Genomic DNA, 27,651 nt, shown 5'->3' with positions numbered 1-27,651 from the left:
ACAATGAGAAATAAACATTGAATTCTGATGGTAACGAGCCATGTTCTGCCTTGAAACAGGCATTGCAAGCATCTGATTTCAGGAAAATCTGAAGCCCTTATTCAGGTTAAAGTGAACCAGAAATGTAACAGCTCAGGGCTGTGAGCAATTTTAGATTGAGTGTCCTCATTATAGGGTAAAAATAGAAATACCCAGATAATATTATTGTGTTGTTCTGAGGTAAAGTGGGGAATAAGCCTGTGTGACTTCAGCGTCTTCTGGAATCCTGAGAACAAGATGTTTATGAAGTCCTTAAGTGTACAAAATAACGAAGAAGACAAATGACGTGTTAAATTGTACACTACATTGAAAAATTAAACATGGATTTGGGATTTCGCAAAAAATACAAAATAGACTTCTGGGAAAGAAAAGAGCTTGAGTCCCAGAGGAAGAAAATAGCTTAATCTCTTTCCTCTGTGCCCTCTGCCATGACAATGAAAGTAAATCAAGACTGCAGCAGATATTTGCATTATTTTAGAACTTTCATACTTGTTTTTTTTTTTTTTTTGGCGGTACGCGGGCCTATCACTGTTATGGCCTCTCCCGCCGCGGAGCACAGGCTCCGGACGCGCAGGCTCAGCGGCCATGGCTTACGGGCCCAGCCACTCCGCGGTATGTGGGATCTTCCCGGACCGGGGCACGAACCCGTGTCCCCTGCATCGGCAGGCGGACTCTTAACCACTGCGCCACCAGGGAAGCCCCCATACTTGTATTTTTATCTCTAGCTTGCCCCTTCCAAAAATGATCATTTTCTTCTTTCAGTTTTAGAATGATACGTAAAAGTATTTATACATGCAAACACAATTTTTGAAAATCCAGGGAAAAACACAATTCAAACCATCTTCTTCAAGTTCTTGCCAGTTTTCCCTGTTTTCCTTTTCAGAAGGAGAACAGAGCTTCTCTCTCCTAAGTGACAATGGGCAAGCTACATAAGGAAGAGCTAAACGATCAATTAGATGGCTGCTCCACCTTCACATTTCAGCAAAGAGGTTTCTCATACTGTGGTGTCCAGTGACCTTGTCTCAGTCTTTGATGTTTCAAATAGGCCAGAAGGAAATCTAGGCCAAGCCCCATCCCCCCAAATCCTAAGTTAATACAGCAGAGAGTGTGGAGGGAGGCTATTCTTCATCTTTCATACCCATAATTGTTCAGAGGGCACCTTACAGCCTGCAAGGTCTGATAGGGCGTCTTTTTAAAAAGACATTCTGTCACAATCAGCTGGGAGGAGAGAGGTCCTGGAAAAGCCCACCATGATGTCTGGCTACTCAAAACCCTCTCAGTCAAGACTGTTAGATATGGGGAGGAAGAGGGGCACATTTGCCAAAATCTTAACCAATAGGGTGGATTCATTCTCCTTGAAGAAGTCAATAGCTGAGCCTTGAAGAATGGGAAGGGTCAAGTGTTTACTTGATTATGTTTTAATCATAATTGTTAAAATCAGATACGTAAGCAATAGAACTGGAGAAATAACTTTGAAAACTTTAAATGCTGTTCGCAAAGAATGAAATAGAAAAGATGTATCAGTATTGCTTTCAGGACATGATTATAAATATAAGTCAAGAGGTTTAAAGTGATGGCAGAGGCTAGTCAGAAGAAAACAAGCACAAATATCATAGTCCTTTTCTTACTTTTCCAGGATTCTTAAGTATATTTATTACATATGGAAAATATACCAGCATCACAGACAGAGGTCACATGATAGGCAAGGCCATTTAATGAGAGTAAGCTTTGGTAAAAGATGCTGGAGACTATTTCCCTCCCCTCAGAGCAAAACCTTTCGCCACCCCTTCCTTGCTCAGTCTCTTCTCCCTTAACTATCATCAGAACAACCAACTAACATGCCATAATTAACATAATAAGATGTTGTCAGGAGAGGAGAGAGCTTTCGGTGCATATCTTTAGGAATCTCATTTAGGGAGCTGAACTTTCTTTTCTGAGCCCTTGAGATGTCTGAGGTATGAAGGTCTAGTTAATCAGCATTTGAAAGCCTCTATCAGCAACACATCACCAAGGATACTATGCAGAACCAGTGTGTGCACCTCAAAGGCCAGCACTGATTCATCATAAATGAGGCAAGCAGCAAGACGTCAAAGAGTCTCAAGACAGAGTGATGATGTAAGATAGGCTCTAGCAATACAAGATAGTCTAGGTGCTCTAAATCTGTGAAAATAAAGAAACCAAAAGCGTAATCCTTCCTAGGGGCAGAGGGGATGTAAGTAAAAGAATGTAAGACAAACTATTGACCCACACTCAATAAATAAATACTGCGTAAAATGACTATTTCCAGTCTTTATATGTTATTCCCTCTCTCTACACTAAACTTTCCTCCAAATACCTATCTCTCCTTTTCTGTGTAGCTCAGTAACCACTTCTATAAGATTCATTGTGACATATCACTTCCCTTTGAAATTTATCTTTCTGGGAATCTTTGCTATAGGTCATATTTGTTTCTAGTCTCAAAGTTAAAAAGAATCTTGCTTGCTAGGCACTGAGCATGACAAGTAGAATATAGGTGTGGTGATGGTAAAGTAGCCCACCACCGCTACTGTGGTCAAGGCCTGGGTTTTAGAGAGGAAGTGCAGCTGGGATAGCCCTACCCCCATTGACTTACAACATGACTGTAAGTCAAGTAACTACTTAGCACTCTAATATCCAGTTTTCTCACCTGAAAATTGGGGATAATAAAAAAAGCTACCATATAGAATAATTGTGAGGATAAAATGAGATAAGAAATGTAAAGTACTTACCAGTATGTCTAGTAAATAATAAACACTGTAATATATGCCATAAAAATATCATTATTATTATCAACATTATCATTATGAACTCAGTGGTTCATATATTTATAGTATTCTACAAAGGAATATAACATTTTACTTTGGGGTTTCCAATAGATTATTAATTTCATAAAAATTTACCATCAGTAGAGTTAGAGTGAAATTTCCCAAATCAAGCTAATGAAATTGGAAAATACACTAGTGACAATATTTTTAGGGAATTCCCTGGCAGTCCAGTGGTTAGGACTCAGTGCTTCCACTGCCGGGGCCTGGGTTCAATCCCTGGTTGGGGAGCTAAGATCCCGCAAGCTGCGCGGCACAGCCAGAAAAAAAGAAAAACTATTTTTTGAAAGGCAGGCAGTTTTCCTCTTCTAAAGTCACAGGACAAGCAAAGATGTGTAAATATACAAACCTTTCTAAATAGAATTCTTACTAGAGAAAGAATAGATAATCACACATTTGTAGTTAGCATAATCTCCTCAAATACACAGTAATATATTAAGTCTTTAAAGCAATTTTGAGTTTTAAAAGCAATTTTTTCTCCAGAACAAGTTAAACGTGTTCCCAGTACTTGTCTCAAACTAATAGTTTGCTTAGCAAACTATTACTTGCTTTCTTCCCAGAGATCTCTTTTACTTAAATGATCTGCTTCTGTCTAGTACTGGCAAATAATAAAAATCCCAAGTGCTGGAGTCTGATTATATTACACATGTATTAAGTTAAATAATTAAGAATTAATCTTCTTTCTAATGTCATATCTCATACTATAACTCATCACAAATCATGTTTGACATTCTTCTTAAATCAACACATCTTTTTACAGAATTCTCTTTCCTTTTAATTGATTAAACTCTCAATTAGTGAAACCATTTTTACTCATAAACTGTATTATAAGTTCTGATAAAATTTCAAAATTGTAATAAAAGTTTATAAATCTGGAAGTACATCTGAAGTGGAAAGGATTTAAATTTACAAATCCGTAAATAAAATAATAACATGAAAAAGAATTACCACAGACCCAGAAACCATTTTTTTTATCATTATCACAGTTATGGTAGGGAGATATAAAAATAGTACATTGCTATGATATGGGATCTTTGTTTTATTCTGAAGATTACAAAGATCAGACTTTTATTTCTTCTTATTTTGATATATTCTCACAGCTAAATAGTGGGGGAACTTCACTGCTGGGGGAATGAAATTGAGAATGTTTAATTAACTTCCCAAAAGGTGGGAGAAGTTGACATTTTAACACAGGTATGCCTTGCTAATATGCTCTATAACTTCTAATTTACTTATGAAAAATTAACATGGGTATTACATATGGATTGCAAATATTTTCAAAGTGCTAGAATACATTAAAAGCCTTAAACCTAAAACCAAAAATACTAATTTTATTTCTGATGAAAAAAGAGAGACTCTAAAATCTTAGTGTTTCCAGGTCAGCTTTAGGAAATTAAGTAGTATTAAAAAGCAGGTGCAATATTGCATGGTGAATTGGGAAGCAAGGACCCTGATTTCTAGACTCTGCTTTTAATTGTTTGACTTTAGACAGTGAACCTGCAAAATGAAGGAGTTGAATCTGGTCCTGACTAAAATACCATCTAATGCTATTGGATGCTTCAATGGGCAGAAGTCCCAATTATCATTAATAGAAATGTGCAGTCTAAACTGCAGCATAAACCAACTTGACTTTATGCAATGCAGAACGCACTAAGATCAAATATGTCCTTAAAAAATAATTATATACACCTAAAATCTGACAAAGGTTGGTGTTACAGGTTGAATTATATTCCCTCAAAATGCCTGTGTTGAAGTCCTAACCCCCAGTACCTCCAAATATGACTTATTTGGAGATAGGGCCTTTAAAGAGGTAATTAAGGGGAGAGGAGCTTCAAGATGGCGGAAGAGTAAGATGCAGAGAACACCTTCCTCTCCACAAATACATCAGAAATACATCTACATGTGGAACAACTCCTACAGAACACCTACTGAACGCTGGCAGAAGACCTCAGACTTCCCAAAAGGCAAGAAAATCCCCACGTACCTGGGTAGGTCAAAAGAAAAAAGAATAAACAGAGACAAAAGAATAGGGACGGAACCTGCACCAGTGGGAGGGAGCTGTGAAGGAGGAAAAGTTTCCACACGCTAGAAGCCCCTTCACGAGTGGAAACTGCGGGTGGCGGAGGGGGGAAACTTAAGAGCCACTGAGGAGAGCACAGCCACAGGGGTGCGGAGGGCAAAGCGGAGAGATTCCCGCACAGAGGATCGGTGCCGACCAGCACTCACCAGCCCGAGAGGCTTATCTGCTCACCCGCTGGGGCGGGTGGGGGCTGGGAGCTGAGGCTCAGACTTCGGAGGTCAGATCCCAGGGAGAGGACTGGGGTTGGCGGTGTGAACACAGCCTGCAGGGGGTTAGTGCACCACGGCTAGCTGGGACGGAGTCTGGGAAAAGGTTGGGAGCTGCCGAAGAGGCAAGAGACTTTTTCTTCCCTCTTTGTTTCCTGGTGCACGAGGAGAGGGGATTAAGAGCGCAGCTTAAAGAAGCTCCAGAGACGGGCGTGAGCTGCGTCTATCAGCACGGACCCCAGAGACGGGCATGGGATGATAAGGTTGCTGCTGCCGCCACCAAGAAGCCTGTGTGCGAGCACAGGTCACTATCCACACCCCCCTTCCGGGGATCCTGTGCAGCCCGCCACTGCCAGGGTCCCGTGATCCAGGGACAACTTCCCTGGGAGAACACACGGCGCGCCTCAGGCTGCTGCAACGTCATGCTGGCCGCTGCAGCCACAGGCTCGCCCCGCATCCGTGCCCCTCCCTCCTCCCGGCCTGAGTGAGCCAGAGCCCCCGAATCAGCTGCTTTTTTAACCCCGTCCTTCTGAGCGAAGAACAGACGCCCTCAGGCGACCGACACACAGAGGCGGGTCCAAATCCAAAGCTGAACCCCAGGAGCTGTGCGAACAAAGAAGAGAAAGGGAAATCTCTCCCAGCAGCCTCAGGAGCAGCAGATTAAAGCTCCACAATCAATTTGATGTACCCTGCATCTGTGGAACACCTGAATAGACAACGAATCATCCCAATTGAGGAGGTGGACATTGGTAGTAAAGATATATATATATTTTTTTTTCCCCTTTTTCTCTTTTTGTGAGTGTGTATGTGTATGCTTCTGTGTGTAATTTTGTCTCTACAGCTTTGCTTTTACCATTTGTCCTAGGATTCTGTCTGTCCGTTTTTTTTTTACTTAAAAAATTTTTTTTCTTAATGACTTTTATTTTAATAACTTTGTTTTATTTTATTTTATCTTCTAACCTTCTTTCTTTCTATTTTTTCTCCCTTTTATTCTGAGCTGTGTGGATAAAAGCCTCTTGGTGCTCTAGCCAGGCATCAGGGCTGTGCCTCTGAGGTGGGACAGCCAAGTTCAGGACACTGGTCCACAAAAGACCTCCCAGCTCCACGTAATATCAAACAGTGAAAATCTCCCAGAAATCTCCATCTCAACGCCAAGACCAAGTTTCACTCAATGACTAGCAAGCTACACTGCAGGACACCCTATGCCAAACAACTAGCAAGACAGGAACACAACCCCATCCATTAGCAGAGAGGCTGCCTAAAATCATAATAAGGCCACAGACACCCCAAAACACACCACCAGACGTGGACCTGCCCACCAGAAAGACAAGATCCAGCCTCATCCAACAAAACACAGGCACTAGTCCCCTCCACCAGGAAGCCTACACAACCCACTGAACCAAACATAGCAACTGGGGACAGACACCAAAAACGATGTGAACTACGAACCTGCAGCCTGCGAAAAGGAGACCCCAAACACAGTAAGTTAAACAAAATGAGAAGACAGAAAAACACACCACAGATGAAGGAGCAAGGCAAAAACCCACCAGACCTAACAAATGAAGAGAAAATAGGCAGTCTACCTGAAAAAGAATTCAGAATACGGCTTCCCTGGTGGCGCAGTGGTTAGGGGTCCGCCTGCTAGTGTGGCGGACGTGGGTTTGTGCCCCGGTCCCACGGGCCATGGCCACTGGGCCTGTGCATCTGGGGCCTGTGCTCCGCAACGGGAGGGGCCGCGGCAGTGGGGGGCCTGCGTACCACAAAATAATAATAATAATAATTTTTTAAAAAAAATTCAGAATAATGATAGTAAAGATGATCCAAAATCTTGGAAATAGAATAGAGAAAATACAAGAAACGTTTAAGAAGGACCTAGAAGAACTAAAGAGTAAACAAACAGTGATGAACAACACAATAAATGAATTTTAAAATTCTCTAGAATGAATCAATAGCAGAATAACTGAGGCAGAAGAATGGATAAGTGACCTGGAAGATAAAATACTGGAAATAACTACTGCAGAGCAGAATAAAGAAAAAAGAATGAAAAGAACTGAGGACAGTCTCAGAGACCTCTGGAACAACATTAAACGCACCAACATTCGAATTATAGGGGTCCCAGAAGAAGAGAAAAAGAAAGGGACTGAGAAAATATTTGAAGAGTTTATAGTTGAAAACTTCCCTAATATGGGAAAGGAAATAGTTAATCAAGTCCAGGAAGCACAGAGAGTCCCATACAGGATAAATCCAAGGAGAAACATGACAAGACACATATTAATCAAACTATCAAAAATTAAATACAAAGAAAAAAATATTAAAAGCAGTAAGGGAAAAATAACAAATAACACACAAGGGAATCCGCATAAGGTTAACAGCTGATCTTTCAGCAGAAACTCTGCAAGCCAGAAGGGAGTGGCAGGACATATTTAAAGTGATGAAGGAGAAAAACCTACAACCAAGATTACTCTACCAGCAAGGATCTCATTCAGATTTGATGGAGAAATTAAAACCTTTAAGACAAGCAAAAGCTAAGAGAATTCAGCACCACCAAACCAGCTTTACAACAAATGCTAAAGGAACTTCTCTAGGCAGGAAACAAGGGAAGGAAAAGACCTACAATAACAAACCCAAAACAATTAAGAAAATGGTAATAGGAACATACATATCGATAATTAACTTAAATGTAATTGGATTAAATGCTCCAACCAAAAGACATAGACTGGCTGAATGGATACAAAAACAGGACCCATATATATGCTGTCTACAAGAGACCCACTTCAGACCTAGGGACACATACAGACTGAAAGTGAGGGGATGGAAATAGATATTCCATGCAAATGGAAATCAAAAGAAAACTGGAGTAGCAATTCTCGTATCACACAAAATAGACTTTAAAATAAAGACTATTACAAGAGACAAAGAAGGACACTACATAATGATCAAGGGATCAATCCAAGAAGATATAACAATTGTAAATATTTATGCACCCAACATAGGAGTACCTCAATACGCAAATACTAACAGCCATAAAATGGGAAATGGACAGTAACACATTCGTAGTAGGGGACTTTAACACCCCACTTTCACCAATGGACAGATCATCCAAAATGAAAATAAATAAGGGAACACAAGGTTTAAATGATACATTAAACACGATGGACTTAATTGATATTTATAGGACATTCCATCCAAAAACAACAGAATACACATTCTTCTCAAGTGCTCATGGAACATTCTCCAGGATAGATCATATGTTGGGTCACAAATCAAGCCTTGGTAAATGTAAGAAAATTGAAATCATATCAAGTATCTTTTCTGACCACAACACTATGAGACTAGATATCAATTACAGGAAAAAAAAAACTGTAAAAAATACAAACACATGGAGGCTAAACAATACACTACTTAATAACCAAGAGATCACTGAAGAAATAAAAGAGGAAATCAGAAAATACCTAGAAACAAATGACAATGAAAACATGATGACCCAAAACCTATGGGATGCAGCAAAAGTAGTTCTAAGAGGGAAGTTTATAGCAATACAATCCTACCTTAAGAAACAAGAAACATCTCAAATAAGCAACCTAACCTTACACCTAAAGCAATTAGAGAAAGAAGAACAAATAAACCCCAAAGTTAGCAGAAGGAAAGAAATCATAAAGATCAGATCAGAAATAAATGAAGGAAACGATAGCAAAGATCAATAAAACTAAAAGCTGGTTCTTTGAGAAGATAAACAAAATTGATAAACCATTACCCAGACTCATCAAGAAAAAAAGGGAGAAGACTCAAATCAATAGAATTAGAAATGAAAAAGGAGAAGTAACAACTGACACTGCAGAAATACAAAGGATCATGGGAGATTGCTACAAGCAACCCTATGCCAGTAAAATGGACAACCTGGAAGAAATGGACAAATTCTTAGAAATGCACAAACTTCTGAGACTGAACCAGGAAGAAGTAGAAAATATAAACAGACAATCACACACCCTGAAATTGAAACTGTGATTAAAAATCTTCCAACAAACAAAAGCTCAGGACCAGACGGTTTCACAGGCGAATTCTATCAAACATTTAGAGAAGAGCTATCACCTATCCTTCTCACACTCTTCCAAAATACAGCAGAGGGAAGAACACTCTCAAACTCATTCTATGAGGCCACCATCACCCTGATACCAAATCCAGACAAAGATGTCACAAAGAGAGAAAACTACAGGCCAATATCACTGATGAACATAGATGCAAAAATCCTCAACAAAATACTAGCAAACAGAATCCAACAGCACTTTAACAGGATCATACACCATGATCAAGTGGGGTTTGTCCCAGGAATGCAAGCATTCTTCAATATACGCAAATCAATCAGTGTGATATACCATATTAACAGACTGAAGGAGAAAAACCATATGATCATCTCAATCGATGCAGAGAAAGCTTTCAACAAAATTCAATACCCATTTATGATAAAAACCCTGAAGAAGGTAGGCATAGAGGGAACTTTCCTCAACATAATAAAGGCCATATATGACAAACCCACAGCCAACATCGTCCTCAATGGTGAAAAACTGAAAGCATTTCCACTAAGATCAGGAACAAGACCACTATTATTCAACATAGTTTTGGAAGTTTTAGCCACAGCATTCAGAGAAGAAAAGGAAATAAAAGGAATCCAAATCGGAAAAGAAGAAGTAATGCTGTCACTGTTTGCAGATGACATGATACTGTACATAGAGAATCCTAAGTATGCTACCAGAAAACTACTAGAGCTAATCAATGAATTTGGTAAAGTAGCAGGGTACAAAATTAATGCAGAGAAATCTCCAGCATTCCTATACACTAATGATGAAAAATCTGAAAGTGAAATTAAGAAAACACTCCCATTTACCATTGCAACAAAAAGAATAAAATATCTAGGAATAAACCTACCTAAGGAGACAAAAGAACTGTATGCAGAAAATTATAAGACACTGATGAAAGAAATTAAAGATGATACAAATAGATGGAGAGATATACCATGTTCTTGGATTTGAAGAATCAACATTGTGAAAATGACTGTACTACCCAAAGCAATCGACAGATTCAATGCAATCCCTATCAAACTACCACTGGCATTTTTCACGGGGGCATGAACCCATGTCCCCTGCATCGGCAGGCAGACTCTCAACCACTGCGCCACCAGGGAAGCCCCTATTATTATATTTTTAACATCTTTACTGGAGTATAATTGCTTTATAATGGTGTGTTAATTTCTGCTTTATAACAAAGTGAATCAGTTACAGATATGCATATGTTCCCATATCTCTTCCCTCTTGCATCTCCCTCCCTCCCACCCTCCCTATCCCACCCCTCTAGGTGGTCACAAAGCACTGTCACTGTGCTATGCGGCTGCTTCCCACTAGCTATCTATTTTACGTTTGGTAGTGTATATACGTCCATGCCACTGTCTCACTTTGTCACAGCTTACCCTTCCCCCTCCCCATATCCTCAAGTCCATTCTCTAGTAGGTCTGTTCTTTATTCCTTTCCTGCCCCTAGGTTCTTAATGAACAATTTTTTGTTTGTTTCTTTGTTTTAGATTCCATATATATGTTAGCATACGGTATTTGTCTTTCTCTTTCTGACTTACTTCACTCTGTATGACAGACTCTAGGTCCATCCACCTCATTACAAATAGCTCAATTTCGTTTCTTTTTATGGCTGAGTAATATTCCATTGTATATATGTGCCACATCTTCTTTATCCATTCATCCGAAGATGGGCACTTAGGTTGTTTCCATCTCCTGGCTATTGTAAATAGAGCTGCAATGAACATTTTGGTACATGACTCTTTTTGAATTATTGGAGCCTTAATTTTTTGAGTAGCTAATTCCTTTTACATGATTTTCCCCTTAAATGGCAGCTTCATTCTCCTTGAGACAGTAGCATTAATTAAGACAAACCCTGATCAGCAAGGCTTTCATCTCTCCCTCCTATGAATTCCCATTGCATTGTGTTTATACTTCTTAGGGCACTTATTAAATTCTGCTCTGTAGTGGGGTAATTTGTACACTTCTCTTATCCCAATGGGAAGCAAGGACTACATTCATTCCTTATCATAACACTTACCTCTGTACCTAGCTCAGAGGCTTGCACTCAATTAGTACTCAGTAATATTCATCAAACAGAATTGAACTAAATTACCATTCAATAAACCACTGAAGTGTTATTTTGCCTTTTAGGTCATAGGCAAATACCTACCTCAGTAGGAAACTAAGTAAGGAAGACTGCGTTCACACTGAGAGTCATGAGAGATGAGTTTGGAGAGATTAAGCAGGCATGGAGCTACTTATAATTCAAGGAACTTGGATTTTATCCTAGGGGTGATGAAATGAATTTAAAGCAGGGGAACAACAGTTTCACAGTTGCATTTTTTTAGAAAAATTAGTCTGGGTGCCAGTTGGAAAACAAATTATAGAGAGTCATGACAGAGGCCAGAAGCTGCAGGTGGGGGTAAGTTAGAGAACAGTGAAGAGGTGTCTGACTTTTTTGGCCTTTGTAATTGGGAGATTAGTGGAATCATTGTCAAACCAACCAAAGTACAACTGGGCAAGGTATAAAGGTGAAGAGTGAAAAAAATTTTTTCTTTTTCATTGAAATAGTAAGCATATTATACTAAAGTATGTAAAATGCTTTATTTTGAAATGAACAGCTTGATGTATTTGTACGTAGGTATATATTTAATGTAATGTCTGCCCAGATTAAAACAGATAACACTTTTAGTACCTCTCATGTCCCTTCTTAATCAATAAGTTATTAATTACAAGGGAAAAACTAGTATTTTACAGAGAAAATATGGCAGATACCACCTTAAACAAGCTGTCAAAGTTAACATCATCCAAATGCGACAAATTGACAGCATGCATTACCTGATATGATGCACTGCAAAGGGCAAAGATGACAACAAATTCTTTGACACTTTTCCCATTAGGACGTATGGCCTATGCCCCCTACCCTTGAATCAAGCCATGCTCTGTGACTGCACTGACAAATAGAGTAAAGAAGTGATGCTCTGACAATTTCTGACGGTTCTTCTTTCTTTGTCCTGCAACATTTGCTTTTGGAACCCAGCCAGTCACCATGCTACAAGAAGCCCATGTCACATGGAGAGCTTGCCTACAGATGCTCTGATCCAGTCTTGGCTAAACTCTCAGCCAACAACTAGCATCAACTGCCTGTCATGTGAGTGGGCCATCTTGGATGCCCAGCCCAGTTTAGCCTTCAGATAACACCAGTCCCAACCATAACTACATGAGAGATCACAAGGGAAAACTGCCCAGCTGAGCTCCAACAATCTACAAAACGCTGAAAGATACTAAGGAATTGTTTTTCTTAAGCTGCTAGATTTTGAGATGATTTGTTGTGGACCAGCAGATAACTAAAACAGCAGCTAATGTTGTAAAACTGTAAGTTCCATGAGATTTTGTTATCTTCCCTGCTGAGTCCCTAGCTTCTAGAACAGTGCCTGGCACACAGTAAATAGAGCAATAAATATTTGTGGTGATGAATAAATAAATGAATAGTTATTACTGATTTGAGGAAATGATTTGAAAAGCCACTTCTCTCTTAAACACTACAAAGCAAAGTTGAAATGTTTGTCTTCTTTTGGCGTAACAAATTACTTGAGCAAGCAAAGTTTTAATAAATCATGCTATTAATCTTATACCTACATGCAGAAGTGGGTCACACATTTGACCTACCTAAAAGTGGGCCTCTTAATAAATAGAATGTGGCAACCTAAATATTTAATAAAGGGCTCATTAAGGATGTTGTCTTAAAGGCTTTAGAATCTCTTAAATCTGGTCCTTTTAAAATCTTTTATGTTAATTTTTCTGTTCCTCCTAAAGCACCATGGTCAGCAACAATAGGAAAAATATGTAACAAGAATAACCAAAGAGGAGAAAAGATGCTCATTCGCTTTGGTGACACTGTGGTATTTTAAGTGGTTTTCCATTTCTAAGCACCTTATCTGAACCAACAGCATCAGCTGTGGACCAGCACTAGGAACAGAAAGGCTGAAATAGAAATGATTGAATAACAGATAATGGCCTAAGGAGCAGTAAATAGAGTTAGTAAGAATTGAATACTCTCTGCAGGGGTTCCCCTACACCAATAAAAATCTAAATAATCAATAGGAGCCCACTTGTTTCTTAATTGAAAAATTAAAATGCAGCATCTGTTTACTCACTAATTCATATAAATTTGTGTGAAATCATAATGCCATATATTGAAAAAACTAAACTAAACGAAAAATAAAATTTAAATATTACACAAAACCATACTACTGTGCAATAAGCCTCATTGAAAAATGAAAGGAAACTATAGATAATTACAGAATAAAAATAATGAACTTCATTATATAGTTCAGTTAAATTATTAGATTAATTTAACTGAACTATTATGCTTACCTAGAAATGCAGGAAGGCATTTAAAGAAAAATCTGGCTATGATATTTCCCATGCATAAGTGCTACAAAGTATACTAAAAGAGCAAAACTGCTCAAAATCATTATCTCTAAATGGAATTTTTACTACCAAACATATATTACATTTAATCATTACTTACTCTTCTGGAATAAGGAGAAGGCCTGAGGCTTATTTTACAAATCAATTAAATACTGCTTATTTTTTTTTCCTCAGTGACCCCCCTCTCCGTTTCCTGATGTGAATGTCAGTAAGCAATCCTACACATAAATCCTTTCATTAGTTTATTTTCTTTGGAGCCACAAGCAGAGTTCATTGTCATTCAGGTGCCATTGTGGTGGCTTTCTTCTTTCAAAATTAGATAACATTTCCAAAGGTTATATTCTCTCACACAGCCAAGAAATATTCCTGCTCCTCAAGACTGTGCACTGTTACCTATTTCCTTTCATCTCAGGGAATACTTCTCAATTTCCAAGTACTGGTTTATTCCATTTGACTAAATTCTTGTCTCCAAATTATCCATCTTTATAGTGATGTACACCTTGCCTTTTTCCTCACAGGAAGTAAGGAAGAATCAATTTTGGTGTTATCCGCTATGTACTTCCCAACATTAATACATTAAAACTTACAGAACTTCATCTCTGCTCAGGATTCTGTTCTTCTAACTTCTACAATTCTTCTCATGTATGCTCCCCAAGACATAGTTCTATTGTTGGAGTGCTGACAATGGCAAAGAAAAACCATGGAATTAGTCACCCAAATGCTCTGAATGTAAAGCTTTGGTTTTTATATATGGACTATTGTCCCAATTGTCCTAACGTAATTGGTGCCCTTTTCACTCTCAAAAGTGTTCTAGTTTGGCCAGAAAATTATATGGTGACCCTATTAATGATAGAACTTTGCCAAATCCACCCACTTGGGCAGCATTCCTGAATCAGCTTTCTGGATCCAAGTTCTCCTGCCCACCCTATGATTAACCTCCCTGCCTCTTCCCCTGACCCTGCTAACCCAAACCTTTTCATCTCAAGGAACTCTTTCCTTCTTCCCTTTTTCATGCCCTGGAAAGCTTCTCTCCTTCAAACTCCCTCAAATTCACCCTCCTAACTCTTGCTCCTTTTCTTCTTTTTGGAAACTTTAGACCCAGACAATGCTGATATTCAAACTGCACAGATGGTCTGCACAATTTGGACAGTCTGGTGCCACACTGGCCATTAAATATTTTCAAAACATCCTGATCCAAAGCTCATCAACAGAGGAGTCTCTCACCCTTACTAAAGCAGTCAACGACAGCAGAGAAGGCCCAGACACCAATCTTTCCAGAGGTCCACAGACGATTCTCATACACAGTGGGCACTGAGTCATCCTGGCTTCACATGGCCTAGGCACCTTGAGAGCCATCTCACTTAATTCTTTTTTTTTTTTTAATTTTTTACAATGTTGTGTTAGTTTCTGCTGTATAACAAAGTGGATCAGCTATATGTATACATATATCCCCATATCCCCTCCCTCTTGCGTCTCCCTCCCACCCTCCCTATCCCACCCCTCTAGGTGGTTACAAAGCACCGAGCTGATCTCCCCGTGCTTTGCAGCTGCTTCCCACTGGCTATCTATTTTACATTTGGTAGTGTGTATATGTCAGTGCTACTCTCTCACTTCGTCCTAGCTTCCCCTTCCCTCCCTCCCCATGTCCTCAAGTCCATTCTCTACATCTTTGTCTTTATTCCTGTACTGCCCCTAGGTTCATCAGAACCGTTTTTTTTTTTAGATTCCATATATATATGTGTTAGCATATGGTATTTGTTTGTCTCTTTCTGACTTACTTCACTCCGTATGACAGACTCTAGGTCCATCCACCTCACTACAAGTAACTCAATTTGTTTCTTTTTATGGCTGAGTAATATTCCATTGTATATATGTGCCCCATCTTCTTTATCCATTCATCTGTCAATGGACACTTAGGTTGCTTCCATGTGCTGGCTATTGTAAATAGTGCTGCAATGAACATTGTGGTACATGTCTCTTTTTGAATTATGGTTTTCTCAGGGTATATTCCCAGTAGTGGGATTGCTGGGTCATATGGTAGTTCTATTTTTACTTTTTAAGGAACCTCCATGCTGTTCTCCAGAGTGGTTGTCAATTTACATTCCCAACAAAAGTGCAAGAGGCTTCCCTTTTCTTCATACGCTCTCCAGGATTTATTGTTTGCAGCTTTTTTGATGATGGACATTCTGACCGGTGTGAGGTGATACCTCATTGTAGGTTTGATTTCCATTTCTCTAATGATTAGTGATGTTGAGCATCCTTTCATGTGTTTGTTGGCAATCTGTATATCTTCTTTGGAGAAATGTCTATTTAGGTCTTCTGCCCATTTTTGGATTGGGTTTTTTGTTTTTTTGATATTGAGCTGCATGAGCTGCTTGTATATTTTGGAGATTAATCCTTTGTCAGTTGCTTCGTTTGCAAATATTTTCTCCCATTCTGAGGGTTGTCTTTTTGTCTTCTTTATGGTTTCCTTTGCCATGCAAAAGCTTTTAAGTTTCATTAGGTCCCATTTGTTTATTTTTGTTTTTATTATCATTACTCTAAGAGTGGGACAAAAAGGACCTTGCTGTGATTTATGTCATAGAGTGTTCTATGTTTTCCTCTGAGAGTTTTATAGTGTCTGGCCTTACATTTAGGTCTTTAATCCATTTTGAGTTTATTTTTGTGTATGGTGTTAGGAAGTGTTCTAATTTCTTTCTTTTACATGTAGATGTCCAGTTTTCCCAGCACCACTTATTGAAGAAGCTGTCTCTTCTCCACTGTATATTCTTGACTCCTTTGTCAAAGATGAGGTGACCATATGTGTGGGGGTTTATCTCTGGGCTTTCTATCCTGTTCCACTGATCTATATTTCTGTTTTTGTGTATCTTTGTAGTATAGTCTGAAGTCTGAGAGCCTGATTCCTCAGCTCCATTTTTCTTTTCCAGGTTGCTTTGGCTGTTTGGGGTTTTTGCATTTCCATACAAATTGTGAAATTTTTTGTTCTACTTCTGTGAAAAATGCCATTGGCAGATTGACAGGGATTGCATTGAATCTGTCAATTGCTTTGGGTAGTAGACTCATTTTCACAATGTTGATTCTTCCAATCCAATAACATGGTATATCTCTCCATCTGTTTGTATCATCTTTAATTTCTTTCATCAGTGTCTTATAGTTTTCTGCATACAGGTCTTTTGTCTCCTTAGGTAGGTTTATTCCTAGGTATTTTATTCTTTTTGTTGCAATGGTAAATGGGAATTTTTCCTGAATTTCTCTTTCAGATTTTTCAGCCTTAGTGTATAGGAATGCAAGAGATTTCTCTGCATTAATTTTTTATCCTGCTACTTTACCAATTCATTGACTAGCTCTAGTAGTTTTCTGGTAGCATACTTAGGATTCTCTATGTATAGTATCATGTCATCTACAAAGAGTGACAGTTTTACTTCTTCTTTTCGGATTTGGATTCCTTTTATTTCTTTTTCTTCTCTGACTGCCGTGGCTAAAACTTCCAAAACTATGTTGACTAATAGTGGTGAGAGTGGGCAACCTTGTCTTGTTCCTGATCTTAGTGGAAATGGTTTCAGTTTTTCACCACTGAGGACGATGTTGGCTGTGGGTTTGTCATATATGGCCTTTATTATGTTGAGGTAGTTTCCCTCTATGCCTACCTTCTTCAGGGTTTTTATCATAAATGGGTGTTGAATTTTGTCAGAACTTTTTCTGCATCTATTGAGATGATCATATGGTTTTTATTCTTCAATTTGTTAATAAGGTGTATCACATTGATTGATTTGCATATACTGAAGAATCCTTGCATTCCTGGGATAAACCCCACTTGATCATGGTATATGATCCTTTCAGTGTGCTGCTGGATTCTGTTTGCTGTATTTTGTTGAGGATTTTTGCATCAATGTTCATCAGTGATATTGGCCTGTAGTTTCTTTTTTGGTGACATCTTTGTCTGGTTTTGGTATCGGGGTGATGGTGGCCTCATAGAGTGAGTTTGGGAGTGTTCCTTCCTCTGCAATGTTTTGCAATGTTTTGGAAGACTTTGAGAAGGATGGGTGTTAGCTCTTCTCTGAATGTTTGATAGAATTTGCCTGTGAAGCCATCTGGTCCTGGGCTTTTGTTTGTTGGAAGATTTTTAATCACAGTTTCAATTTCAGGGCTTGTGACTGGTCTGTTTATATTTTCTATTATATCTGGGTTCAGTCTTGGAAGGTTGTGCTTTTCTCAGAATTTGTCCATTTCTTTCAGGTTGTCCATTTTATTGGCATACGGTTGCTTGCAGTAATCTCTCATGATCCTTTGTATATCTGCAGTGTCAGTTGTTACTTCTCCTTTTTCATTTCTAATTCTGTTGATTTGAGTCTTCCTCAGTTATTCTGCTATTGTTTCTTTCTAGAGAATTTTTAATTTCATTTATTGTGTTGTTCATCATTGTTTGTTTGCTCTTTAGTTCTTCTAGGTCCTTGTTAAATGCTTCTTGTATTTTCTCCATTCTATTTCCAAAATTTTGGATCATCTTCACTATCATTAGTCTGAATTCTTTTTCAGGTAGACTGCCTATTTCCTCTTCATCTGTTTGGTCTGGTGCGTTTTTACCTTGCTCCTTCATCTGCTGTGTATTTCTCTGTCTTCTCATTTTGTTTAACTTACTGTGTTTGGGGTCTCTTTTTCCCAGGCTGCAGGTTCGTTAATTCCCATTGTTTTTGGTGTCTGCCCCCAGTGGGTGAGGTTGTTTCAGTGGCTTGTGTAGGCTTCCTGGGGGAGGGGACTGGTGCCTGTTTTCTGGTCGGTGGGGCTGGATCTTGTCTTTCTGGTGGGCAGGGCCAAGTCCAGTGATGTGTTTTGGTGTGTCTGTGAACTTAGTATGATTTCAGGTAGCCTCTCTGCTAATGCGTGGGGTTGTGTTCCTGTCTTGCTAGTTGTTTTGTATGGAGTGCCCAGCACTGGAGCTTGCTGGCCATTGGGTGGGGCTGGGTCTTGGAGTTTAGATGGAGATCTCTGGGAGAGTACTCACCAATTGATATTACGTGGAGCCAGGAGGTCTCTGGTGGATCAATGTCCTGAACTCGGCTCTCCCACCTGAGAGGCTCAAGCCTGTCAGAGCATCAAGACCCTGTCAGTCACATGGCTCAGAGAGAAGGGAGAAGAAAGAAAAAAATAATAATAAAAAAATAGTAAAAAAATTTTTTTAATTATTAAAATAAAAATAGAAGAGAGCAACAAAAACAATAAATCCACCAATGATAACAAGCACTAAAAACTAAACTAAGATAAATATAAAAATCAAAACCAAATCAGTCTCAGACAGCAAACCTGAAGTCTACAGTTGCTCCCAAAGTCCACCACCTCAGTTTGGGAACATTCATTGTCTACTCAGGTATTCTTCAGATTCAGCGTTCATCATGTTGATTGTGGGGATTTAATCTGCTGCTCCTGAGGCTGCAGGGAGAGATTTCCCTTTCCCTCTTTGTTTGCACAGCTCCTGGGGTTCAGCTTTGGTTTTGGCCCCACCTCTGCATGTAGGCCACCCTCAGGAGTCTGTTCCCTGCTCACACAGGAGGGGGTTAAGCAGCAGCTGATTAGGGCTCTCTTGCTCACTCAGGCTGGGGAGAGGGAGGGGTATGGTAGTCATAATTGGAATGCAGGGAGAGCCTGTCGCAGCAGAGGCCGCCATGACATTGCAACAGCCTGAGGCGTGCCGTGTGTTCTCTGGGGAAGTTGTCCCTGGATCACGGGACACTGGCAGTGGCAGACTGCGCAGGCTCCCAGCGGGGGGCAGGGGTTGGATACTGACCTGTGCTTGCACACAGGATTCTTGGTGGCAGCGTTAGCATTTCATGCCCTTCTCTGGTGTCCAAGCTGATAGTCGTGGTTCCCGCCCATCTCTGGAGCTCACTTAGGCAGTGCTGTGCCTTCTGTGGGAACATGGGGAAGGAATCCCTTCTCCTCGTGCACCCTGAAACAATGGTCTCTTGCCTCTTAGGCAGGTCCAGACTTTTTCCCGGACTCCCTCCCAGCTAGCTGTGGCACACTAGCCCCCTTCAGGCTGTGTTCACACAGCCAACCCCAGTCCTCTCCCTGGGATCTGACCTCCAAAGCCTGAGCCTCAGCTTCCAGCCCCTGCCCTCCCCGGTGGGTGAGCAGACAAGCCTCTCAGGCTGGTGACTGCTGGTCACCACCATTCCTCTCTGCGGGAATCTCTCCGTTTTGCCCTCTGCACCCTTGTTGCTGTGCTCTCCTCTGTGGCTCTGAAGCTTCCCCCCGCCTGCCCCCTGTCTCTACCAGTGAAGGGGCTTCCCAGTGTGTGGAAGCTTTTCACTCTTCACAGCTCCCTCCCAGAGGTTCAGGTCCCATTCCTATTCTTTTGTCCGTTTTTTTTGTTTTTCCTTTTGCCCTACCCAGGTACGTGGGGATTTTCTTGCCTTTTGGGAAGTCTGAGGTCTTTGGCCAGCATTCGGTAGGTGTTCTGTAGGAGTTGTTCCACATGGAGATGTATTTCTGATGTATCTGTGGGGAGGAAGGTGATCTCCACGTCTTACTCCTCTGCCATCTTGAAGGTCCCTCCTCACTTAATTCTTATAATCCCACAGAAAGACAACATAGTGTTGTAGTTAGGAGCACAAGGTTTTGAAAATAACCTACAAGGGTTTAAATCCAGGTTCCAATGTTTGCTAGGTAATCTTTTAAAAGTTACTTTAGATTTCTATGCTTCAATTTTCCCTGTAAAATATGGTTAACAGTACTTATCCTCATGCCTATTAAATTTTCTTGATCAATGCCTAGTACAGTAACTGCTTTTAAGATGTTAGCAATTACCTGTTTTACAGTTGAGGACATTTCTAACATCACGTGGCTAGAGGGACGCTGAGATCTACATCTAGATTTTTCTGAATCTCAACTCCATGCCTTCTGTGACACCACTACTACCCAACACTCTCCTACCTGTAATAAAAAGCAGTAATAGGCCAATGAATGATATGGGAAGTACTTTATTTTATCATGTGACACACATAACAACAGCTATATTTACAGCCGCCTAATCACAGTGCAAATTTGAATAGGGAAGATGGCTCAGAAATAGCAGTATTAGTGATTCAAGTACAAGTATTGACCTTTATTTGGTAAAAGAAAACAGTTTTGATAATTGAGTTATCGGAGTTTTAAAATACAATTTTATATTAAGAATTCTTTTTTTCTTAAAAGAACTAGTTTTGAACCAAATATAGGTAGGTATAGTTTATTCACATAATGGGACTGCACTTGAATACAGCTTAAAACTTACCCATCTCAGTCAGTTTTTCTCTTCTCAACATTACAAATGCCTCATTCCATCATCATGCTGAATTCCTCAGCAACTTCCATACCATTTCCAGGGAAATCCCTGGAAAGTAGGGAATGCCTGTCTTCCCTCAGAAAGACACTGATAACCTGGAATTTTTCTTACCACATTCTCTGAATATTCCCACAACTCACACCTTCTACACTTTTGAGATATATTTTTTGAAAAAAACATAGCACTAGGACTTTGAAAGCCTAAATTCTGGGCCTGGCTATGTCATAAACTACAGAATAATCTTAGCTAGGTCATGAAACCTCCCCAGGCTGCTCTTCTCAGATGGAAAAAAATGAGTCGAATTTGTTCAGTCCTTTGTAGTCCTTTGTTATCTTATGTATCTTCACAGTAACCCTTTGATTTAATAAGGCAGCACTATAATTCTTATAGGGGAAATTCAATCTCAAAGAGGTTACACAATCTACCCAAAATCCCACAGGTAGTAATATGACAGAGCTCAAGTTACACAATCTCACTTAAGACTTAAGACCCTCACTTAAGACACACTGTGCTCAGAAGTTTGTTAAATGGATGAAGCAGCAATTTCCCTTCCAGTGATCCCACTTTATATTTCTACTTGCTACTTTTTCTCTTCTTTCAACCAGAATTTAAATTAGAAAATAATATATGTATTTGATCACCAAATTCAATTTACCATAGTTCTCTGATTTATCCACTCTTTAAAATTTCCTTGTATTTCTATGCTAAGTCCAGAGAAAAGTTATTTTTTTCAGATAGGTTCCACTATGCCTGTCTCTCTGAAAGTTTTTGAACTTACCTGTTTGTCAAAGCAGAGACTGCTAAAATTTTAAATACACCAATTCCTGTTTATATTTTTAAAAAGTTATTTCATACATAAACTAACCACCAAAATTGGAAGGTGAAGCTTTGAATGTTAAACGAGGGATTCAGGACATTTCCCAAGAGGTTATATATCAATTTAAAGGCTGATGATATGATTTGCCTAAAGTATGATAACTCTTTTATTTATAATAAATTTATACATGTGCTGATTAGTCATGCTAATAAGTTATTGCATAAGAACATATGCCTAAACCAAATTAAAGTTTAAAAGAGAACAAAATTAATTCTAACAGCAATCCTGAAAATTCAGCAGAGCTCAATATATAGCATGCTCTCACAAGGAGGGAGCTTAACACATTTGGTAATTTATATAATTTAATATGCTAAAAATGAGAAAATAAACAGGGTACAGGGATGCAGAGTAAATAAAGGAAAAGTTATTTCAAGATTCTCTTCATTTTGATTGTATTGCTTTCTTGCCTTCAGGGGGTAAGATTTTGACTTCAAAAGTAACGAAATATTTGAGAAGGGAATTTACATCTTGCTGTTCTAGATGGTATTCTTCAGCTATTTTCTCAGCGGTCCATGTGTCTGGATAAAGTTTATGATTATTGAGAAGTGTCAGTGCCTCTACAACGGAAATTTTGCCTTTGGGAATGTTCTTAACATTCATCATGTCAGAATGATGGTCTTTTGGCAACCTGAACTCCTTTGGCTTCTGAGGTGTTCCAGCATCCTTTACCTAGTATCAAGAAACAAAAACCAAAAAATAAGCTTTCAAGATGAGAGCAAGGATTTGACATCTACTTTCATGATTCTAGAATCTCTATTATTATTCTTCAAATAAATACTACCCATGATTTTCTAAACTATATTTTCTCATTATAATGAGTCATAGTTCAATGGCACTTTTGCCATATCACCGTTTCATAACCATAAGTCAATCATTAGAAAATTTAGGTAGTTCTAGAAAATAATAATCAAATGTATACCATCCACTTAGTACATTATTTCATATATATTAAAAGAACAACAATAATGCACTGATTAGAAAAGATAAAAAACTGCTTTAGAAGGGCAGGATTCTGATGCTGCTCTAATGGCGTACCTGATAATCTCCATTCTGTTTCCTAGTTTTGTATTTCATATTCAGTGCCTCCAAACACCTTGAATGAATTCAAATATTGCTAGAGATCTTGCCTCTTCAGAGAAAATAAACTAATGCCTCTAAGACCGCAATAAATATAAGTAAAACTACCTATAACACCCATCTTTCCATCTGTCTGTCCCGCCCAAGCTTAACCCTTGCATTTGTGCTCTGTATTCCATTCCTCTATCAGCTACACCAACCATCCCTCTTTACCTTTCCTTTCAAATGCACCCTGCCTATTACTGCTGTTTGGTCAAAATATGAAAATGCTATAGTCACCAAATTTTACAAACACCCACCAACACTTTTTTTATGACCAGTTTCCTTCTTTTTAGTTCAACTTTAAAAGAGATACTTGTGATCTCAAATCCAGAAGATTAGATCTGCATCCAGAGGACACTTTTCAGGCTTTATCTGAACTCACTACAGCACCTGACATTGCTGACCACTCCCACGGACCCACAACTATCTTTCCTTTGGTTTCCATACCACCCCTCTCCTAGTTTTCCATCTGTTTCTGTAGTGGTTCCTTCTGTTTCCTTTGTGGACTATTTCCCTTCAGATGCCCCGTAAATGTTAGTATGCACCAAATTCTAGCCCAGGCTGTCTTCTCACTCTACACATTCCTCCCAAGCAATCCCACACACCCCCTTATTACTATTATCTACGTGTTAATGACTCTCGAATGTGATCTCAAACCTCGACCTTTCTCCTGACTTCCAGATCCAAATTCCCAAATGACAAATGACATCTTTACTTGGATAATCTATAAGCACATCAAAATCAACATGTCCAAAACTGAACTTATCCCTTTCCTCTGAAAATCCAATACTATCCCCATATCCACTAGCTCGGTGACCATTACCACCCACCTCCCATATCCCACTCCAAAACCCAGAGCTTCTCTTACATGATGCCTTACACCTCCCCCTCTCTCTCATTATAGGCAATCAACGACCAAATCCTGCTGATACTACCAAAGTCCCTCTCAAACCCGTTCACTTCTCTCCCAGTCACTAAATCACCCTTGTTCAAGCCAACGTCTCTTGCAGGAACTACTGCAAAACCCTGGTCTCCTCTAACTAGATAAAATGCATTTCGTTCCTTCCCAGCCCACTCTCAAAACTGTCCCCAGAATGAAGCAAATCTGATGTCACTGTTCGACAGGAAACTCTTCAATGATTTCCCACTGCCCTCAGGATAAAACCCAAATTCCTTAGCAAGACAAATAAGGATCTTCATGATCTGGCCCCTATTACTCTCTACCCCACCTCATTTCTCCCAAATTCATCCCTCATACTTTCTCCTAGCTGTACTGAACTCTAAAGGCATCACACTCTCTCCTACCTTCATACTGTAACTCTGGCCTGAAATACTCCTAACAACTTCTTCACTTTCCACTGATGTCCAGGGACATCACAAATCATTAAGAAAATTATGAACTGCCCAAAAGAAAAAAAGGTACAAAGAACATAAATAGGCACTTCAACCTTTTCTTCATTATGACTCTGCGTGAGTCTTTTCAGATTTTTCCTAATACCCCCCCAAGAAATTTTAATACCACTGTATGTATCCTATGTATTATAACTACATTTCTGTGTTTTATACATAAGAAGTGTTTTTTGCTCCCCAAGAGCCAATTTTCGAATGAATAAGTACATGTGAGAGAAACAATACTTAGAAGTATTATCTAACTCCTGCCTAAAAATAACATAAAGAACATGAACATCAACCCCTATACATATATTTCTTATGAGTATATGGTGATAATCGAACTCTATAACTGCTATTGTGTGCAACAATTTACATACCTTATTGTACATGAGTTTTATATCTCTTCTCTAGTGAAAATCATACTAATAACTTTATCTGTGCAAACCGTCTATTGCCTATCTACAGAGACAAGCAGAGAATTTTAGAATGGAAAGATAGGAATTGTCATTGGCAATTCCCTCTCCTTCAATCAAACTCTTCCTCCTACTTAGAACCTTCCTGCCCCACAAATTCATCTGGTTAACTCCCACCCATCCTTCAGGCCTGAGTTTGAATGTCACTTCCTCAGAAACCATCCCTGATCCTTCAGTCTCAAAAAAGTCCCTCTGATATGCTCACTGTGCCTATATTTCTCCTTCAGAGAGTTATTAGTAACTATGTACCTATGGTTGCTCATCTGTTTAATGCCTGTGTCCCTCACAACACTATAAGCACCGTGAAATCAAGGACTAGAGATGTTTTGTTCTTCTCTGTATGCAAAGCACTTGTGCCTGGCACTTACATACAGGTTCCCGTTCCCAGTGTATTCTGTGATCTCCCTATCTTTACGTATTCTATCTTAATAATATTCTTAAAAAACAAAATTAAAAAAAATCAAGCACCAACAACACAACACTAAAGGAATCTCTGATATTAAAACATACCTCAATCCACTGAAGTATGAGAAAATAGTATTAAAGCCCTCCTTTGGTCATTCCAATGACAATCACTAGAAGTACCTTACCAAATCTTACAAATTCTGAAATAATACCAAATAATTCACCGAGTTGCACACAATCAATACTTTCACAAGTCTTTTAGAATTTCGGAAAATATCCAATGAACGGAGGCATATGTGTCTGGCTTAGACTGCTGTACTTCAACTTTGCCAATGCTCTGCATTCTGGTCAGAAGCACACTGACAGTTTTACACTTGCAGAGCACTCACTCTTTTTTACTATTTGCCACACTTCTCTTGGTCATTCTCCTGGAGCTCCAAAGGGTTAAATTATGTATTTACTCAATTAAAACACACATTACCTGAACAAAAGACACGGGATCTTTGGAATGGACATACACATCTTTTAGTAATGACAGCAGTTTGTCATCTTTTCTAGCAATTTCTCCCTTAATTTCTGGATGGCCTAAAGAAAGAAAAAGAATGTCACAATATTTAAAGCCAAAGAAAGTTTCCTCTAAGATCCTAAACACTTAACACAAGGCAGTCACTTTTAACTTTTTGCTTAATCAACAATCACTCGAACACTACAGAACATGTTTTAAGTGTAACTCAAAATGCTAGGTCAAGCTCGGTGTCTATCAATCTGTGAAGACATCTAGAGAGTTCTCTTGCACACGATCCCTTCTGATTTTGATTCCCTGTATCAAGTCACTGAGCATTAAAGACAAAAGCCGGGGAGGGCGGGGGCAGCGGGGGCACAAGCTAACACCTCCATGACTACGAAGTAGGCAGAGCCGCCGCCTCCACCGCGAGCGCAAGGGGACTGTCTCAATGTCACCGGCCTGGTGGCTCCCCCTTCCCGCGCTCGGCTGACCCGAGTGACTGCAGCCGACCCCGGTCACCCCCACCACTGGACGGAGGTCCACCGGCGTGGAACAGCCCAGCCCGCACAGGGAGCCCGCACCGCAAGGCCCCACGCGCCCTGGCACCACTTACTGCTCATCTGCTCTCGCAGGAGGTTCTTGGTGGAGGGGTGCCTCGGAGCGGGGGAGGGCTTCATCCTGCTGATTTCCCGTTCCGCCCGGTTCTCTAGGTTGAAATTCCTGATTGCGCGAGTCACCGCAGCTCCCATCTCTTCATAACATGATGCCCTTAAATTCACACCACACGTGGTTAAACACCGGCGCGGGCGACCTCCGGGACGCACCGGAGCATGAGCTTGTCTGGGGTCGCTCTGGCCGCGCGCCGGAAAGCGGACGCTGATTGCGCGCCGTTCGCCCCCCAGCGGTCGGGAGGGCGCATGCAGCGTCTCCGCCCAGAGTATCTCAAAGGAAGCGCGCCTTCCTCCGGGGCGTGGATGTGCTCCCCCCTGTGGCCGCTTCCGGCGAGATGGGGCGGGACTTAAGGTTCGGACACACGATGGATCACCTCTCCGGAGACTGGTGGAGTCGGGCGGGAAGTTTTAAAGCAGTTTCACGTTGGGCCTCACCCCAGATTTTCTGATTTAATTCCTCCCAAGTGAGTCCCGGCATTGGTTCAAGCTTCCCTCGTGATTCCAAAGTTGCGGGCTGAGAAAGTCTAAGCAAATTGACCTTGAAGTCCTTTCACAGGTCAGTGCAACCAAAGAGGAAGCCAGGAAAAATGGAACTAATGGCACCAGGGTAACGGAAGATTCTAAAATGGCCCTTTCCTGCTTTTGTGAAAGGAAATAATGAAAGTTTAATCATTCTCCATGAATATTTGTTCTGTCACTCTTTTATTTAAATGTGCCTTATTTTCCTGTCCCCTTACCTGATGAGTTTGAATCTGAGCCGTGTTCTCTTTTTCCATAATCTTTTACATCCCTCTCTCATAACCCATTTGATCTAATTGTATCGATTTCCGTTATGCTGCCCTTTCCCTTCTCTTTGTGTATTTTTGATACTAATTTGTGTTATATCTCCATACTATTAAGTACTGAGTCACCGCGTCATTCCCTAGCCTATTTCTCCTTTATTCTGCTTTCCTCATTCTTTTTAAGCCAGGGAGACCTACTTTAACTTAATGAAAGAAACAGAAAATAGGGAAAAAACAAACAAAAAAAGCGAGTGCTGTACATATTTCCTTTCTCTTTCTCTCTGTCTCACTCCCTCTTTCCCTCTCTCCCTCTTTCCCTCTCTCCCTCTTCCTCCTCCTGTTTCTGAATGGATTATTGTGTTGCTGCTTTTCTTTAAGATTCTTTAGAAATATTGTCATTAATCCATAATCAAAGAACCCACTAGGAAGTAGCACAGTTTCCGA

The 27,651-nt window shown here is 39.9% G+C and overlaps 1 protein-coding gene across 1 annotated transcript; it reads right to left on the bottom strand.

The window, feature by feature from the left end:
- Positions 1-20,621: 20,621 nt before the first annotated feature.
- On the bottom strand, positions 20,622-26,652 carry NDUFAF4 (NADH:ubiquinone oxidoreductase complex assembly factor 4). Its single transcript, XM_060167527.1, has 3 exons — positions 26,368-26,652; positions 25,731-25,834; positions 20,622-22,529 (listed from the first exon to the last, which is right to left on the bottom strand). Exons 1-3 carry the CDS (start codon positions 26,501-26,503, stop codon positions 22,242-22,244), a joined length of 528 nt encoding a protein of 175 aa, XP_060023510.1. The 5' UTR covers positions 26,504-26,652; the 3' UTR covers positions 20,622-22,241.
- Positions 26,653-27,651: the final 999 nt, after the last annotated feature.

This window comes from Lagenorhynchus albirostris, chromosome 12, assembly GCF_949774975.1.
Source record: "Lagenorhynchus albirostris chromosome 12, mLagAlb1.1, whole genome shotgun sequence".
Lineage (NCBI taxonomy): Eukaryota > Metazoa > Chordata > Mammalia > Artiodactyla > Delphinidae > Lagenorhynchus > Lagenorhynchus albirostris.
The sequence above is the reverse complement of the archived record's forward strand: the minus strand, read 5'-3'. Positions and strand labels throughout refer to the sequence as shown.

Coding starts and splice junctions, on each gene's coding strand:
- NDUFAF4 (XM_060167527.1), bottom strand. CDS start 26,503: ATGGGAGCTGCGGTGACTCGCGCAATCAGGAATTTCAACCTAGAGAAC. Junction 25,835..26,367: donor CCTGCGAGAGCAGATGAGCA/GTAAGTGGTGCC, acceptor TTCTTTCTTTAG/GCCATCCAGAAATTAAGGGA. Junction 22,530..25,730: donor ATCCCGTGTCTTTTGTTCAG/GTAATGTGTGTT, acceptor TCTTGATACTAG/GTAAAGGATGCTGGAACACC.